General features: G+C 46.7%; 1 protein-coding gene and 1 non-coding gene across 3 annotated transcripts in view; both read right to left on the bottom strand.

Moving 5' to 3' along the window:
* LOC105467136 (secretion associated Ras related GTPase 1B) overlaps positions 1-15,787 on the bottom strand; it is a 47,492-nt gene that overhangs the window by 25,407 nt on the left and 6,298 nt on the right. The window contains exon 1 of one of the 2 annotated variants that reach the window (XM_011716554.2): positions 5,896-6,019. The exons of the other annotated variant lie outside the window; for it this stretch is intronic. Coding sequence (XP_011714856.2) covers positions 5,896-5,988 — 93 coding nt within the window. The 5' untranslated portion in view covers positions 5,989-6,019. Of the gene's footprint in view, positions 1-5,895; positions 6,020-15,787 lie in introns of those variants that run through there. 2 annotated transcript variants of the gene reach the window in all.
* Positions 8,332-8,435, bottom strand: LOC112424125 (U6 spliceosomal RNA). The gene has a single exon (XR_003014798.2). It is a non-coding gene; the product is annotated as a U6 spliceosomal RNA (small nuclear RNA).

The raw sequence follows: 15,787 nt of genomic DNA, 5'->3' as shown, positions 1-15,787 counted from the left end.
CAGGAGATCGAGACCACGGTGAAACCCCGTCTCTACTAAAAATACAAAAAATTAGCCGGGCGCGGTTGTGGGCGCCTGTAGTCCCAGCTACTCGGGAGGCTGAGGCAGGAGAATGGCGTGAACCCGGGAGGCGGAGCTTGCAGTGAGCCGAGATCGCGCCACTGCACTCCAGCCTGGGCGACAGAGCGAGACTCCGTCTCAAAAAAAAAAAAAAAAAAAAGAAAAACTCTCTAAGCCAAAAACAGAAAAGGGTGAGAGAGGTGAAAGGTGGGCCAGAATTGTGCCAGCAAAGTGGAAGAGAATATAGGGGGTTCAAGAATTCAAGAGAAGTTCAGGGTTGGGTGGTGGCAAACTCCAAGGCCTCGTTCTGGCATGGACAGATAAAAAAAAAATGAAGGTGAAAGATACTGGAAGCCAGGCTAGAGGGTACATTGTCCACATTGACAGGCAGTGTAATCACCTGGAAGACTGGAGGGTACTGATACAGACTGTGAATCAAGTGGCAAAGTCCTCATTGAAGATGATTGTTGGTAAGTGAGAGCTAAGGAATGGTGAAAAGCCTGGGAAGAAAAAGGATTTTTGCATAAGAATGGTACCAATTTGCTGTTGTAAAATTTGTCCCAAGAGAGATAATCTAATAAGACACAGACAAACTCTGCTTTAGAAGATAATAATATATATATTTCTTTAAAATTGTGGTTTCGGCCAGGCACAGTGGCTCACACATGTAATCCCAGCACTTTGGGAGGCCGAGGTGGGTGGATCACCCGAGGTCAGGAGTTCCAGACCAGCCTGGCCAACGTGGCAAAAACCCCATCTCTACTAAAAATACAAAAATTAGCTGGGTGTTGTGGCGCACGCCTGTAATCCCAGCTAACCAGGAGGCTGAGGCAGGGGAATCACTTGTACCTAGGAGGTGGAGGTTGCAGTGAGCTGAGATCGAGCCACTGCACCCCAGCCTGGACGACAGAGCAAGACTCTGCCTCAAAAAAAAAAAAAAAAAAAAATTGTGCTTTCTAGGAATGTTAAAACAAACTAGGAGTAACTAGAAACAGAATTAACTATTTTTTGTTGTTGTTGTTTTAAGTAGAAGTAAAAATGCCCAACTAAGAATAAAAGTTACTTAGCTGCAAACAGATACCTGAGCCCAGAAAACAGGTTACATAACACCATGAACACACTATTAAGACATGTGAAGAGCAAAGGTCAAGAACAAGGAAACATACACACGTCAGCAGATTTATTTATTGCACCAATACCAAACAGGAAAAGTCTCTATGCAGATTAGAAAAGTGATCTACTCAAGTAACATGAAAATCAGTGCAAAGGATGTAATGGAACAGAATCTCAGATTACAAGTAACTTCTTAAAGCCTTGTTCCATTAAACTTATATGGATGGCTCATTTAAATGAAATATCCTGGATACATAAATCCATAGAGTAAGTATATTAGTGGTTGTCAGACTGAAGGAAGGAAAAATGGGGAATGATTGCTAATGGGTACTGGGTTTCTTTTTGGGATGATCACATGTTCTGGAATTAGATAGTGGCTATGTTTACACAACATTGCGACTATACCAAAAACACTTAATTGTACAATTTTGAAAGGTCGATTTTATGGTTTATCAACTATATCTCTTTTTTTTTTTTTTTTTTGAGACGGAGTCTCGCTCTGTCGCCCAGGCTGGAGTGCAGTGGCCTGATCTCAGCTCACTGCAAGCTCCGCCTCCTGGGTTCACGCCATTCTCCTGCCTCAGCCTCCCGAGTAGCTGGGACCACAGGCGCCCGCCAGCTCGCCCGGCTAGTTTTTTGTATTTTTTAGTAGAGACGGGGTTTCACTGTGTTAGCCAGGATGGTCTCGATCTCCTGACCTTGTGATCCACCCGTCTCGGCCTCCCAAAGTGCTGGGATTACAGGCTTGAGCCACCGCGCCCGGCCCTATCAACTATATCTCAAAAAAGCTATTACAGAAAAAATTTTAAAGCAAATTTTAAAAAGCTTATATGGCATTTAATATTTAAAACTGATTTACATGAATAATTACACGAAACCATTTACTTCTTTTTTTTTTTGTTTGAGACGGAGTTTCGCTGTCGCCCAGGATGGAGTGCACTGGTGTGATCTCTGCTCACTGCAAGCTCCGCCTCCTGGGTTCACACCATTCTCCTGCCTCAGCATCCCGAGTAGCTGGGACTACAGGGACCTGCCACCATGCCTGGCTAATTTTTTGTATTTTTAGTAGAGACAGGGTTTCACCATGTTAGCCAGGATGGTCTTGATCTCCTGACCTAGTGATCCGCCCTCCTCGGCCTCCTAAAGTGCTGGGATTACAGGTGTGAGCCAGTGCGCCCAGCCACTTTTTATTTTTTTGACAGAATCTCCCTCTCACCCAGGCTAGAGTTCAGGAGCATGGTCTCTGCTCACTGCAGCCTCAATCTCAGGGACTCAAGCAGTCCTCCCACCTCAGCCTCCTGAGTACCTGGGACTACAGGCATACGCCACACTATGCCTGGCTCATTTACTTTTTAAAACCACATATTAATGGCCAGGCACAGTGGCTCACGCCTGTAATCCCAGCACTTTGGGAGGCCGAGGCGGGCAGATCACCTGAGTTCAGGAGTTTGAGACCAGCCTGATCAACATGGAGAAACCCTGTCTCTACTAAAAAAACAGAAATTAGTGTGGTGTGGTGGCGTATGCCTGTAATCCCAGCTACTCAGGAGGCTGAGGCAGGAGAATCGCTTGAACCTGGGAGGCAGAGATTGCAGTGAGCCAAGATCATGCCACTGCACTCCAGCTGGGGTGACAGAGCGAGACTGCGTCTCAATAAATAAATAAATAAATAAATATTTAGTTCGTGACCAGCTTTGGCAACATGGAAAACCACATTTCTATAAAAAATACAAAAATTAACCAGACGTGATAGCATGCACTTGGTGACAGTGAGACCCTGTCTCAAAAAAAAAAAAAAATAAAAAATACACATTAGTTCTAAGGGTCCTGTGGGAAAAAAAAAAAAAAAAAAAAACGCATAAGATGACAAAATACAAATACCCAAAAAGTACTGCTGGGAGAAAATAAGGGACAAAACAGTCTAAAGAGGCAAATATGACATTGGAGTATGACTGTAGAATCAATGCACTAATAACTTTGGGATGCAAAGCATGGTAATGCTGTGGTGAAATGGATGTAGTAACTGTCCTAGAATACAAATATCCAGGTTGAGCACAGTGGCTCATGTCTGTAATCCCAGCACTTTGGGAGGCTGAGGTGGGGGATCACTTGAACACAGGTGTTTGAGACCAGCCTGGGCAACATGGGAAGACCCCATCTCTACAAAAAAAAAAAAAAAATTCCAAAAATAGGCCAGGTGTGGTGGCTTACGCCTGTAATCCCAGCACTTTGGGAGGCCGAGGCGGGCAGATCATAAGGTCAGGAGTTCAAGACCAGCCTGACCAACATGGTGAAACACCATCTCTACTAAAAATACAAAAATTAACTGGGCGTGGTGGCGTGCACCTGTAATCCCAGCTACTCAGGAGGCTGAGGCAGGAGAACCGCTTGAACCCAGGAGGCGGAGGTTGTAGTGAGCCAAGATCATGCCACTGCACTCCAGCCTGGACAACAAGAGCGAAACTCCATCTCAAAAAAAAAAAAAAGTGTAGAAATATACCTATAGGAGGACACGATGGCTCATGCCTGTAATCCAAGAACTTTGGGAGGCCAAGCTGGAAGGATCACTTTAGGTCAGGAGTTCAAGACCAGCTTGGCCAACATGGTGAAACCCCATCTCTACTAAAAATACAAAAATTAGCAGGGTGTGGTGGTGCACGCCTGTAATCCTAGCTACTTGAGAGGCTGAGGCAGGAGAATCACTTGAAGCCTGGAGGTGGAGGTTGCAGTGAGCCTGGAACCATTGCACTCCAGCCTGGGCGATAGAGCAAGACTCCGTGTCAAAAAAAAAAAAAAAAAGAAAAGAGATACTAATACAGCATTCTAACTTGTAAGCTTCAAATGATGTGGCAATAATTTTCATTTCTTTTGCTATTTCTTTTTTCTTTTTTTTTTTTTTTTTAGCACCAGTGTCCTTTTCTGTCAGCCAGGCTGGAATGCAGTGGCATGATCACAGGTCACAGGTCTTGACCTGGCTTCAAGCAATCCTCCCATCTCAGCAGCGAGTAGCTGGGACTACTGGCTTACTAGCCAGAGCCATGCACCCAGCAATTTTTTTTTTTTTTTTTTTTTTTTTTTAGAGAGAGACTGGGTCTTGACATGTTGCCCAGGCTGATTTTCATTTCTGTTAGACTCATCTTTTTTCTTAATTCTTGCTTGAATTTCCATTCCAGTATAATAATGCGAGTCAAAGGAAGGTTAAAATGTACCTTATTTAAACTGCTAATCTTTATAATTACTGACAATGCATCTCTGATATTTCTAAAATGAAGACACCTTCCTTTTCTACAAACTCAGAAAATGCCAATGAACGATCTTAACATTTTTTAAGTTCAAAACATTTTGGTGACAGACATAAGTCTACTGAAAGGTACAATAGTAGATATTCATGTTGCTTTGCTATACTGGCACTACCATTTATTTGTCATCTGTAAAATGACAGCTAGTGCCTTACTCATAGTAGTCAATAAATGTTCCTTTTCTTTCCTTCTTTCATTGTTTCAATGCGACTTACTCTTCACTGATATTTTAACACAGAATATAGGACGTCTTCAAAGATACTTGGTAATATAGAGGCTGATGTAAGAACACACAAATAAATAATAGTAGGTTTAATTTTTCAAGTTAAAAGGACTTCTTCACCTCATTTTGTCCAATGTACCAAACACCTTAAATTGCTGACGAATTTGGTTCTTTCAGCTAACAATGTCAAAGTTTTAGCTGTTTTAAAACAAATTTTTATCTTGGAAAAGTTTCAACACCTTAAAAATCAGTACAGTGGCCCAGTGAGGCGGCTCATGCCTTTAATCCCAGCACTTTGGGACGCGGAGGCGAATAGATCACCTGAGGTCAGGAGTTGGAGACCAGACTGGCTAACATGGCGAAATCCCATCTCTACTAAAAATAGAAAAATTAGGCCGGATGCGGTGGCTCACCCCTATAATCCCAGCACTTTGGGAGGCCGAGGCGGGCGGATCACGAGGTCAGGAGATCGAGACCATCCTGACTAACATGGTGAAACCCCATCTCCACTAAAAAATACAAAAAAATTCGCCGGGCATGATGGCGGGCGCCTGTAGTCCCAGCTACTCGGGAGGCTGAGGCAGGAGAATCGCTTGAACCCAGGAGGCAGAGATTTCAGTAAGCAAAGATCGTGCCACTGCACTCCAGCCTGGGCGACAAGAGGGAAACTCTGTCTCAAAACAACAACAAAAATTTTAAAAATAAAAATAAAAATCAGTACAGTTCTCTCAAAACTGTATCTTTTTTCCACTCAACTGGAACTTTGGGCTACGGAAAACGTTAACCAGTACTAGTAAGGAAGCTCAATTTGCCTCTACACTAATTGGGAGCGCTGAAAACACAAGGCCGCGTCATAGCCTCTTCAGCTGTCAGTGAGATCCGCCACCTTCACTTTACCAGCTAAGGAAACTGAGGCCGAGGGAAAGGAAGGGGCTTGCTTGCAGCCATCTCGTTCTTTCCTGAAAAGACCAGCGTCTGACAGCAGCAGTGTTCTGCCCCGAGGACTATCAGACGGCCCCGCGGAGTATGGATGAGACCTGTCCTCCCTCGTGCCGCCTAACCCGGGGTGAAAAACAGGCGCCCCTTCACGCAGTGCCACAGGCAGGGACCCAGAGCAGGTCTTGGCCCTAAAAGTGCGCCTTCTAGGGGACCCATAGCTGCTGCCCGCCGGTCCTCCCAGAAGAAGGGGCTGTCACTCACCTGCGACTGGAGAGAACGCAATCCCCTGCTTGGCGTTGGCCGTACACCAGGAGAACTGCAAAGCGCGATGGCTGCCGTGGCCACAGTTCGCATCAGCCCCTTCCGGGCCGGCGGGTGCCTCACTAGCGACAGTCCGCAGGACCGCGTCGCCGAGCGCCCTAGGTTCCGCCACCTGGCAGTATTGCCGCCAATTGCCCAGCTGAGCGAGTCTGCTCGCATCCCCTAACGCCGCCCGGGTCTCCTAGCCGCCTGGTCTCCCCACACCCGCCCGCCCGAAGGGATTTTAGGGGCCTGCGTGCCTAAAAGGGAACACCCCGTGCCTCCCTAGGGGAAATTACCTTTGGCTTTTTTTTTTTTTTTTTTTTTTTTTTTTGAGACGTTGTCCCGCTCTGTCTCCCAGGCTGGGGTGCAATGGCGCGATCTCGGCTCATTGCAGCCTCCACCCCCTGGATTCAAGCGATTCTCCTACCTCAGCCTCCAGAGTAGCGCAAACTACAGGCACCCACCACCACTGTCTGGCAAATTTTTTTTTTTTTTTTTTTTGAAACGGAGTCTCGATTTTGTCGCCCAGGCTGGAGTGCAATGGTGCGATCTCAGCTTACTGCAACCTCTGCCTCCCGGATTCAAGCGATTCTCCTACCTCAGTTTCCTGAGTAGCTGGGAGCACAGGCGCGCACCACCATGCCCGGCTAATTTTTGTATTTTTGGTAGAGACGGGGTTTCACCATGTTGGGCAGGCTGGTCTCCAACTCCTGACCTCAGGTGATCCGCCCGCCTCGGCCTCCCAAAGTGCTAGGATTACAGGCGTGAGCCACTGCGCCTGGCTACTTTTTGTATTTTTAGTAGAGACCGGGTTTCAACATGTTGGCCAGGCTGGTCTCAAACACCTTAGCATAAGTGATCCACCTGCCTCAGCCTCCCAAAGTGCTGGGATCACCACCGCGCCCTGCCTAAGATACATTTTCAAAGTACACGTGTTTATTGAATTCATTTTTTTTCTTTTTATTTGTGCTTATTGAATTCACCAGTGATTTACACACTGTAGCTATGTACCAGATAAATGCTGGTTATTCGGCTTTTATTCAGCTGGTTATTCAGTTGTTTTATAGATGGTCTTGGCCGGGCACGGTGGCTCACAACTGTAATCTCAGCACTTTGGGAGGTTGAGGTAGGCGAATCACCTGAGGTTCGGAGTTCAAGACCAGCCTGGCCAACATAGTGAAACCCCATCTAGGCCGGGCGCGGTGGCTCAAGCCTGTAATCCCAGCACTTTGGGAGGCCGAGACGGGCGGATCACAAGGTCAGGAGATCGAGACCACAGTGAAACCCCGTCTCTACTAAAAATACAAAAAATTAGCCGGGCGCGGTGGCGGGCGCCTGTAGTCCCAGCTACTCAGGAGGCTGAGGCAGGAGAATGGCGGGAATCCGGGAGGCGGAGCTTGCAGTGAGCCGAGATCGCGCCACTGCACTCCAGCCTGGGCAACAGCGTGAGACTCCGTCTCAAAAAAAAAAAAAAAAAAAAAAAAAAAAAAAGAAACCCCATCTCTACAAAAATACAAAAATTAGCTGGGCATGATGGCAGGTGCCTGTAATGCCAGCTACTCGGGAGGCTGTGGCAGGAGAATAGCTTGAACCCAGGAGGTGGAGGTTGCAGTGAGCTGAGATCGCACCACTGCACTCCAGCCTGGGTGACAAAGCGAGACTCTGTCTCCGTCTCAAAAAATAAATAAATAAAATTAAAAATAAATTATATAGATAGATAGATAGATAGATAGATAGATAGTCTTGCTCTTTCTCCCAGGCTGGAGTCCAATAGGGCTATCATAGCTCACTGCAGCCTCAATCTCTTCAGCTCAAGGAATCCTTCCCCACATAGCTGGGACCACAGGCGTGTGCCACCAGGCCCAGCTAATATTTTAAATGTTTTCTAGAGATAGGGGACTCACTATGTTGCCCAGGCTGATCTTGAACTCTTGGGCTCAAGGGATCCTCCAGCCTCTGCCTCCCAAAGTGCTGAGATTACAGAAGCGTAGCCAGATAGTCAGCATTTTTTTTTTTTTGGAGGCGGAGTCTCGCTCTGTCTCGCAGGCTGGAGTGCAGTGGTGTGAGCTTGAGCTAGGCTCACCGCACCTCCGCCTCTTGGTTTCAGGCAATTCTCCTGCCTCAACCTCCCGAGTAACTAGGACTACAGTTGCACTCCACCATGCCTGGCTAATTTTTTGTATTTTAGTAGAGACAGAGTTTCATGGTTTTGCCCAGGCTGGTCACACCCGACTAGTTTTCTGCATTTTATTAGAGATGGGGTTTCACCGTGTTGCCCAGCCTGGTCTCCAATGCCTGAGCTCAGGCAATCCATCCGCCTCGGCCTCCCAAAGTGCTAGGATTATAGGTGTGAGCCACCGCGCATGGCCATAGTCAGCCTTTTTGTATGTTTATTTTACTATGGAACAGTTCATGAATTTGCCTGTCATCCTCGTGCAGGGGCCATGCTAATCTCTGTATTGTTTCAATTTTAGTATATGTGCTGCCAAAGAGAGCATACAGGTATTCAGCTTTACATAAGACTGTTTTGACATCAATGTACTTTTCTAATGGATTGGTGTTGCCTTCTTTAAATGCATCAAGAGCTGTTTAGGGATTCTCAGCAAAGCCTATCATTGGCTCTGCTGGATCTCCTCTTTCTGCTCCAGCCTCAGGAAGTGCTTCACACCATGCGCTCTCCCTTGACACTAGGGTTTCCCTCCGCCAGAAAAGCTTCTACCCACCTCTGCATTTCACCCAGCTAACTCCTACACACTCTTCAGGTCTCAACTCTTCAGGTCTTCCTCTCATCAAGGCCTTCCTCCCAGATTTGGTTAAGTCCTCTGTCACAGATATTGAGATGGAGCAGGGACCCCTCTTAGGGGCCTGCCTGGCCCTCCCAACCAAGTATGGAAATAAGGGAAAATCTCAAGTTCCTTTAAGGGAAATTCCCCATACCTAGCTAGCCCTGAGCAACTTGATAAGCAAGAAAGTAATAGTAGCTCAAAACAACAGCCTAAGAAGTTTGAGTCATAAGATGTTTGGTTCTTTATAAAAACTAAAGATAACATCTTTACATATGTCCCTAAGTTGTTTTTCAGAAACCCAGACCCATATCAAATGGATCCACGGGAGCCGGGTGTGGTGGCTCATGCCTGTAATCCCAACACTTTCGGAGGCTCAGGCAGGAGGATTGCCTGAGCCCAGAAGTTTAAGACCAGCCTAGGCAATACAGTGAGACCTCATCTCCACAAAAAATAAAATAATTAGCTGGGCATGCTTGTGTGCCTGCAGTCCCAGCTACTCGGGCGGCTGAGGTGGCAGGATTGCTTGATTTGAGCCTGGGAGATCCAGGCTGTAGTGTTCCCACCACTGCACTCCAGCCTGAGCAACAGTGTGAGACCTTGTCTCCTCTACCAAAAAAAAAAAAAAAAAAAAAGATAGTCCATCTTTTTAGGCCAAACCAATGTATAACCTCATGTACTGATATACAATTTTGCCTGTAACTTCTGCTTTTCTGAAATTTACCCCTCCCTTTAAAAACTCTTGCTTGGGCCGGGCACAGTGGCTCACACCTGTAATCTCAGCACTTTGGGAGGCCGAGGTGGGCAGATCACCTGAGGTCAGGAGTTCAAGACCAGCCTGGCCAACATGGTGAAACTGCATCTCTCTTTAAAATACAAAAATTAGCTGAGTGCGGTGGTGCACGCCTGTAATCCCAGCAACTTGGGAGGCTGAGGCAGAGAATCACTTGAACGTAGGAGGCGGAGGTTGCAGTAAGCCCAGATCGCGCCATTGCACTCCAGTCGGGGCTAGAGAGTAAGACTCTGACAAAAAAAAAAAAAAAACAAAAAAAAACAAAAAACAAACCACTCTGGTTTGTAAGCCATTGGGGAAGTCAGGTCTTAAGTGTGAGCTGCCACATTCTCCTTGTTTGGCGCCCTGCAAATAAACACCCTCATGTAAAGCCTCAATATAGATGTCAGGCCTTACTGCATTGGGAAGCAGACTCCAGTTTGGTTGGGTAACAAGCTTCCTCAGCAACTTTATGATTTACTTTTTTTTTTTTTTGAGACCGAGTTTTGCTCTTGTTGCCCAGGCTGGAGTGCAATGGTGCGATCTTGGCTCACTACAACCTCTGCCTCCTGGGTTCAAGCGATTCTCCTGCCTCAGCCTCCTGAGTAGCTGGGATTACAGTTGTGCCCCACCATGCCTGGTTAATTTTGTAGTTTTAGTAGAGATGGGGTTTCACGGTGTTGGCCAGGCTGGTCTCAAACTCCTGACCTCAGGTGATCCATCTGCCTTGGCCTCCCAAAGTGCTGGGATTACAGGCATAAACCATGGCGCCCGGTTTACAATTTAATCACTGAAGTTATACAATTGTATACCAGCAGACATTTCATAAGCTTCCTGATGTTATGGCCCCTATATACTTTTTTTCCCTCCAAAAACTATTTTCAGGGCCTGTCACAAAATAGGTACTTAATAAATATGATTTGTAACATGAAGGACTCCTAGGAACATTTCTGTCCTCTAGGGGTTGAAGGGTTTCCTTTTTTTTTTTTTTTTTTTTTGAGACAGTCTCGATCTGTCGCCCAGGCTAGAGTGCAGTAGTGAGATCTTGACTCACTGCAACCTCCACCTCCTGGGTTCACTCCATTCTCCTGCCACAGCCTCCCGAGTAGCTGGGACTACAGGCGCCCGCCACCACGCCCAGCTAATTTTTTGTATTTTTAATAGAGACAGGGTTTCACCATGTTAGCCAGGGTGGTCTCGATCTCCTGACCTCGTGATCCACCCACCTCGGCCTCCCAAAGCACTGGGATTACAGGCATGAGCCACCGCATCTGGCCTTTTTATTTTTATTTTTCAAAGACACAGTCTCACTCTGTTGCCCAGGCTGGAGTGCAGTGGCACGATCTCGCCTCACCGCAACCTCCGCCTGCCTCGTTCAAGCGATTCTCATGCCTCAGCCTTCTAAGTAGCTGGAACTACAAGTGCCTGCCACCACGCCTGGCTAATTTTTTTGTTTTTTGTTTTTTTTTTTTGAGACGGAGTCTCGCTCTGCTGCCCAGGCTGGAGTGCAGTGGCCAGATCTCGGCTCACTGCAAGCTCCACATCCCGGGTTCACGCCATTCTCCTGCCTCAGCCTCCCGAGTATCTGGGACTACAGGCGCCCGCCACCTCGCCCGGCTAGTTTTTTGTATTTTTTAGTAGAGACGGGGTTTCACCGTGTCAGCCAGGATGGTCTCGATCTCCTGACCTCATGATCCGCCCGTCTCGGCCTCCCAAAGTGCTGGGATTACAGGCTTGAGCCACCGTGCCCGGCCAATTTTTTTGTATTTTTAGTTGAGACAGGGTTTCACCTTGTTGGCCAGGCTGGTCTCAAACGCCTGACCTCTAGTGATCCACCCATCTTGGCTTCCCAAAGTGCTGGGATTAGAGGCGTGAGCTACTGCACTGGGCCAGAAGGGTTTCTTTAGAGTTCATTAATCTGCAGTGGGAGAGCCTGTTGTTCCAGTCTGGGTTTCCCTCTATACTCTCTCCACTCACCTGGTCTTGAATTCAGTTTGGTTTAATAAACAGTAACGTGGCCTGAGGCAATTCGCAAGGCTCCTCAGCTCCTTAAGATTACAGCTATTGTCCTAGATAGGCTTTCTTTCCTGATATCCTTGGCATTTTGGTGAGCCTTTAAAAATTTTGAGGCAGAGCTAGCTCCCTGACTCACATTTGCAATCCCAGCATTTTGGAAGGCTTATGTGGGAGGACTGCTTGAGACTAGGAGTTGGAGACCAGCCTGGACAACAAAGTGAGACCCTATCTCTGAAAAAAACTTTTTTAAATTAGTTAGGTGTGGTAGTGTGCATGTGAAGTCCCAGCTACTTGGGAAGCTGAGGTAGGAGGATTGCATGAGCCCAGGAGTTCAAAGATGCAGTAAGATATGATTGTGCCACTGCACTCCAGCCTGGGTGACAGAGCGAGACCCTCCCTGTATCTTTAAAAAAAAAAAAAAATTATAACATTCTATACACTTTTACAAAACACTTAAAATGAAAAACTTAATCTAGCTACAAACTAAAGCTACAGGTTAAAGACTTGTTCCGACATTAGCCACTCAAAGTTTCAGTTCCTGCATCTGTAAAATGGGGACTAATATCCAGAAGGAATTATATCATGAGAAAATAACATACAAAAAGGAATAGTTATAGGAAAAGGACCAGGCAAGTATTATAGTTTAACTGAATCGATTTGGCCTAGACCACCGGGGGGCCTTGACTCCCAAAGTGTAGAAACTTTTGGGAATTTTGAGCAGAACAGAAACATGGTCAGAATTGTATTTTTAAATGTTTCCTCTGGCAGCAGTGTGCAGATTTTATTGGAACAAGTCAAGTCTGAAAGCTGAGATAAGTAATGAGGCTGCTGCAGTTACGCAGGTGAGAGGTAACAGGGCCTGGGTTGAGTCAGTGGGAACAGAGAAATAGGCAATCCTATGAGAAACTGTAAAGGTTGGAATCTCTAAGATTTCATGGCTGGGCGCGGTGGCTCATGCCTGTAATCCTAGCACTTTGGGAGGCCCAGGCAGGTGGATCACGAGGTCAGGAGTTCAAGACCAGCCTGGCCAATATGGTGAAACAGCGTCTCTACTAAAAATACAAAAATTAGCCGGGCATGGTGGCACGCACCTGTAATCTCAGCTACTTGGGAGGCTGAGGCAGGAGAATCATTTGAACCTGGGAGGCAGAGGTTGAAGTGAGCCGAGATTACACCACTGCACTCCAGCCTGGGTGACAGAGCCAGACTCCATCTCAAGAAAAAAAAATGATTTCACGGCCGGGCGCGGTGGCTCAAGCCTGTAATCCCAGCACTTTGGGAGGCCGAGACGGGTGGATTACGAGGTCAGGAGATCGAGACTATCCTGGCTAACATGGTGAAACCCCGTCTCTACTAAAAAATACAAAAAACTAGCCGGGCGATGTGGCGGACGCCTGTAGTCCCAGCTACTCGGGAGGCTGAGGCAGGAGAATGGCGTGAACCCGGGAGGCGGAGCTTGCAGTGAGCTGAGATCCGGCCACTGCACTCCAGCCTGGGCGACAGAGCGAGACTCCGTCTCAAAAAAAAAAAAAAAAAAAAAAATGATTTCACAATTGACCTGGCACAGTGGCTCACACCTGTAATCCCAGCACTTTAGGAGGCTGAGGTGGGCGGAGTTTAAGACCAGCCTGGCGAACATGGAGAAACTCCATCTCTACAAAAATGCAAAAATCAGCTGGACATAGTGGTGCACGCCTGTAGTGACAGTTACTCAGGAGGCTGAGGCAGAAGAACCTGGGAGGCAGAGGTTATATTGAGCCAAGATCATGCCACTGCACTCCAGCCAGGGTGACAGAGCAAGACTCTATCTCAAAACAAACAAACAAAAAGCAACAATTCATGATTGATTGCATGTGGCTAGCAAAAGCAAAAGAGGTAACAAAGTCCAAAGTTTTACTTGAATTAGTAAGTCTACTTCTCTCTCTCTAGTGCAAACACCTTACTGCAGGCCACCATCACTTCTGGCCCAAGTTACAACAACTTCATTATTTCCCCTCCAACAACTTATCCTCACAGTGGCTGGATAGATTTTTTTTTTTTTTTGAGATGGGGTCTTGCTCTGTTGCCCAGGCGGGAGTACGGTGGTATGATCATGGTTCACTGCAGCCTCAACTTCCCAAGTGATCCTCCCACTTTAGCCTCCGAAGCAGCTGGGATCACAGGTATGCAACTCCATGCCCAGCTAATTTGTTAAAATTTTTATAGAGATGGAGTCTCCCTATGTTGCCTAGGCTGGTCTCTAGGTCCTGGGCTCAAGTGATCCTCCTGCCTTGGCCTCCCAAAGTGCTGGGATTACAGGCATGAGCCAACTTGCATGGCCTGAGTTTTTGTTAATGGATTCATCTTAAAGCATACTTGGACCATGTTATTCTTCTATCTATAAATCTTCAATTGCTGCTCCAAACCTCTAAACTCCTGAAAATGGCTTATAAGTTTCTCATGGCTCTGTCCCCCTCTACTGTTCCAATCTCATCTCATGCCATTCTGCCTTGCCAACCACAGCAAGCTGATTCCTGGAGCTGGGCCTTTCTAGATGCTCTTCCTGCCTGGAGCCCTTTCCCCAACCCAGCTCCTCTTTTCACATAATTTTCTCATCCTTTGGATCACAGCTCAAATGTCATCTCCTGTCCTAACCATCCTATCCAAACCAGGTCCTTCTTTGCTATTTTCTGCCTCAGCACTGATTCCTCAATAGCACTTACCAATTTAAAAGTTTAAAATATATATTTATCTACATTTTTGTTTCTTTCAACTATAAACTCCACAGATCCACAGAAGGAAGACATCCTCTCTGTCCTGTTCCTTTTTACTTGGTGCCTGGCACATGAAAGGTATTTAATAAGTATTTTTTCCAGCCAGGCACGGTGGCTCATGCCTGTAATCCCATCACTTTGGGAGGCTGGGACAGGCAGACCACCTGAGGTCAGGAATTCGAGATTAGCTTGGCCAACAAGGTGAAACCCTGTCTTTACTAAAAATACAAAAATTAGCCAGGTTTAGTAGAAGGTGCCTGTAATCGCAGCTACTTGGGAGGCTGAGGCAGGAGAATCACTTGAACTCTGGAGGCGGACTTTGCAGTGAGATGAGACGATGCCATTGCACTCCAGCCTGGGCAACAAGAGTGAAACTCCGTCTCAAAAACAAACAAAAGAAACAGAAAAATAAATACTCTTTCCAACTTGGGCAATATAGTGAGATCATGTCTGTACACAAAATTTTAAAAATTAGCTGGGTGTGGTAGCACATGCCTAATCCCGGTTACTCAGGAGGCTGTGGTAGGAGGATTGCTTGAGCTTGGGAGGTAGAGGATGCAGTGAGCTATGATCACACCATTGCACTCCAGTCTGGGCGACCGAGTGAGACTCTGTTTCCAAAAAAAAATTGTTTTTTTAATGAATGAATGAAGGAACTGGTGAAGTTATTCATGAGAAAATGTCATGAGGAAAAGGTAGGTTTAGAGGCAAAGGTATACATCTCTAATACTGTGGTGTCAGGGTATCTGTAGATAAATAGTTGGGGTTAGAAATGGAAAAAGACACTTTGGGAGGCTGAGGTGGGTGGATGACCTGAGGTCAGGAGGTCGAGACCAGCCTGGCCAACATAGTGAAACCCTGTCTCTACTAAAAATACAAAAATTAGCTGGAGGCGGCCGCTCATGCCTGTAATCCCAGCACTTTGGGAGGCTAAGGTGGGTGAATCACGAGGTCAGGAGTTTGAGACCAGCCTGGACAACATGGTGAAACCCCGTCTCTACTAAAAATACAAAAAGTTAGCTGGCAGCAGTGATAGGCGCCTGTAATCCCACCTACTCGGGAGGTTGAGGCAGGAGAATCGCTTGGACCTGGGAGGCAGAGGTTGCAGTGAGCTGAGATTGCACCTCTGCACTCTAGCCCAGGCGACAGAGTGAGACTCCATCAAAAAAAAAAAAAAAAAAAAGCAAAAATTAGCTGGGCGTGTGGGCGGGCGCCTGTAATCCCAGCTACTCAGGAGGCTGAGGTAGGAGAATTGCTTGAATCCAGGAGACAGAAGTTGCAGTGAGCTGTGATCACGCCACTGCACTCCAGCCTGGGTGACAGAGCAAGACTCTGTCTCAAAAAAAAAAAAAAAAAAATTAGCCAGGCGTGGTGGCACATGCTTGTAGTTCCAGCTACTCCGGAGGCTGAGGCAGGAGAATCGCTTGAACTGGCGAGGTGGAGGTTGCAGTGAGCTGAGATAGCGCCACTGCACTCCAGACTGGGTAACAGATGAGATTCCGTCTCAGAAAGAGAAAAGAAAAAAG

Source organism: Macaca nemestrina, chromosome 6 (genome assembly GCF_043159975.1).
Source record: "Macaca nemestrina isolate mMacNem1 chromosome 6, mMacNem.hap1, whole genome shotgun sequence".
In the NCBI taxonomy this organism is placed as follows: Eukaryota; Metazoa; Chordata; class Mammalia; order Primates; family Cercopithecidae; genus Macaca; species Macaca nemestrina.
This window is presented reverse-complemented; position numbering and strand designations above follow the sequence as displayed.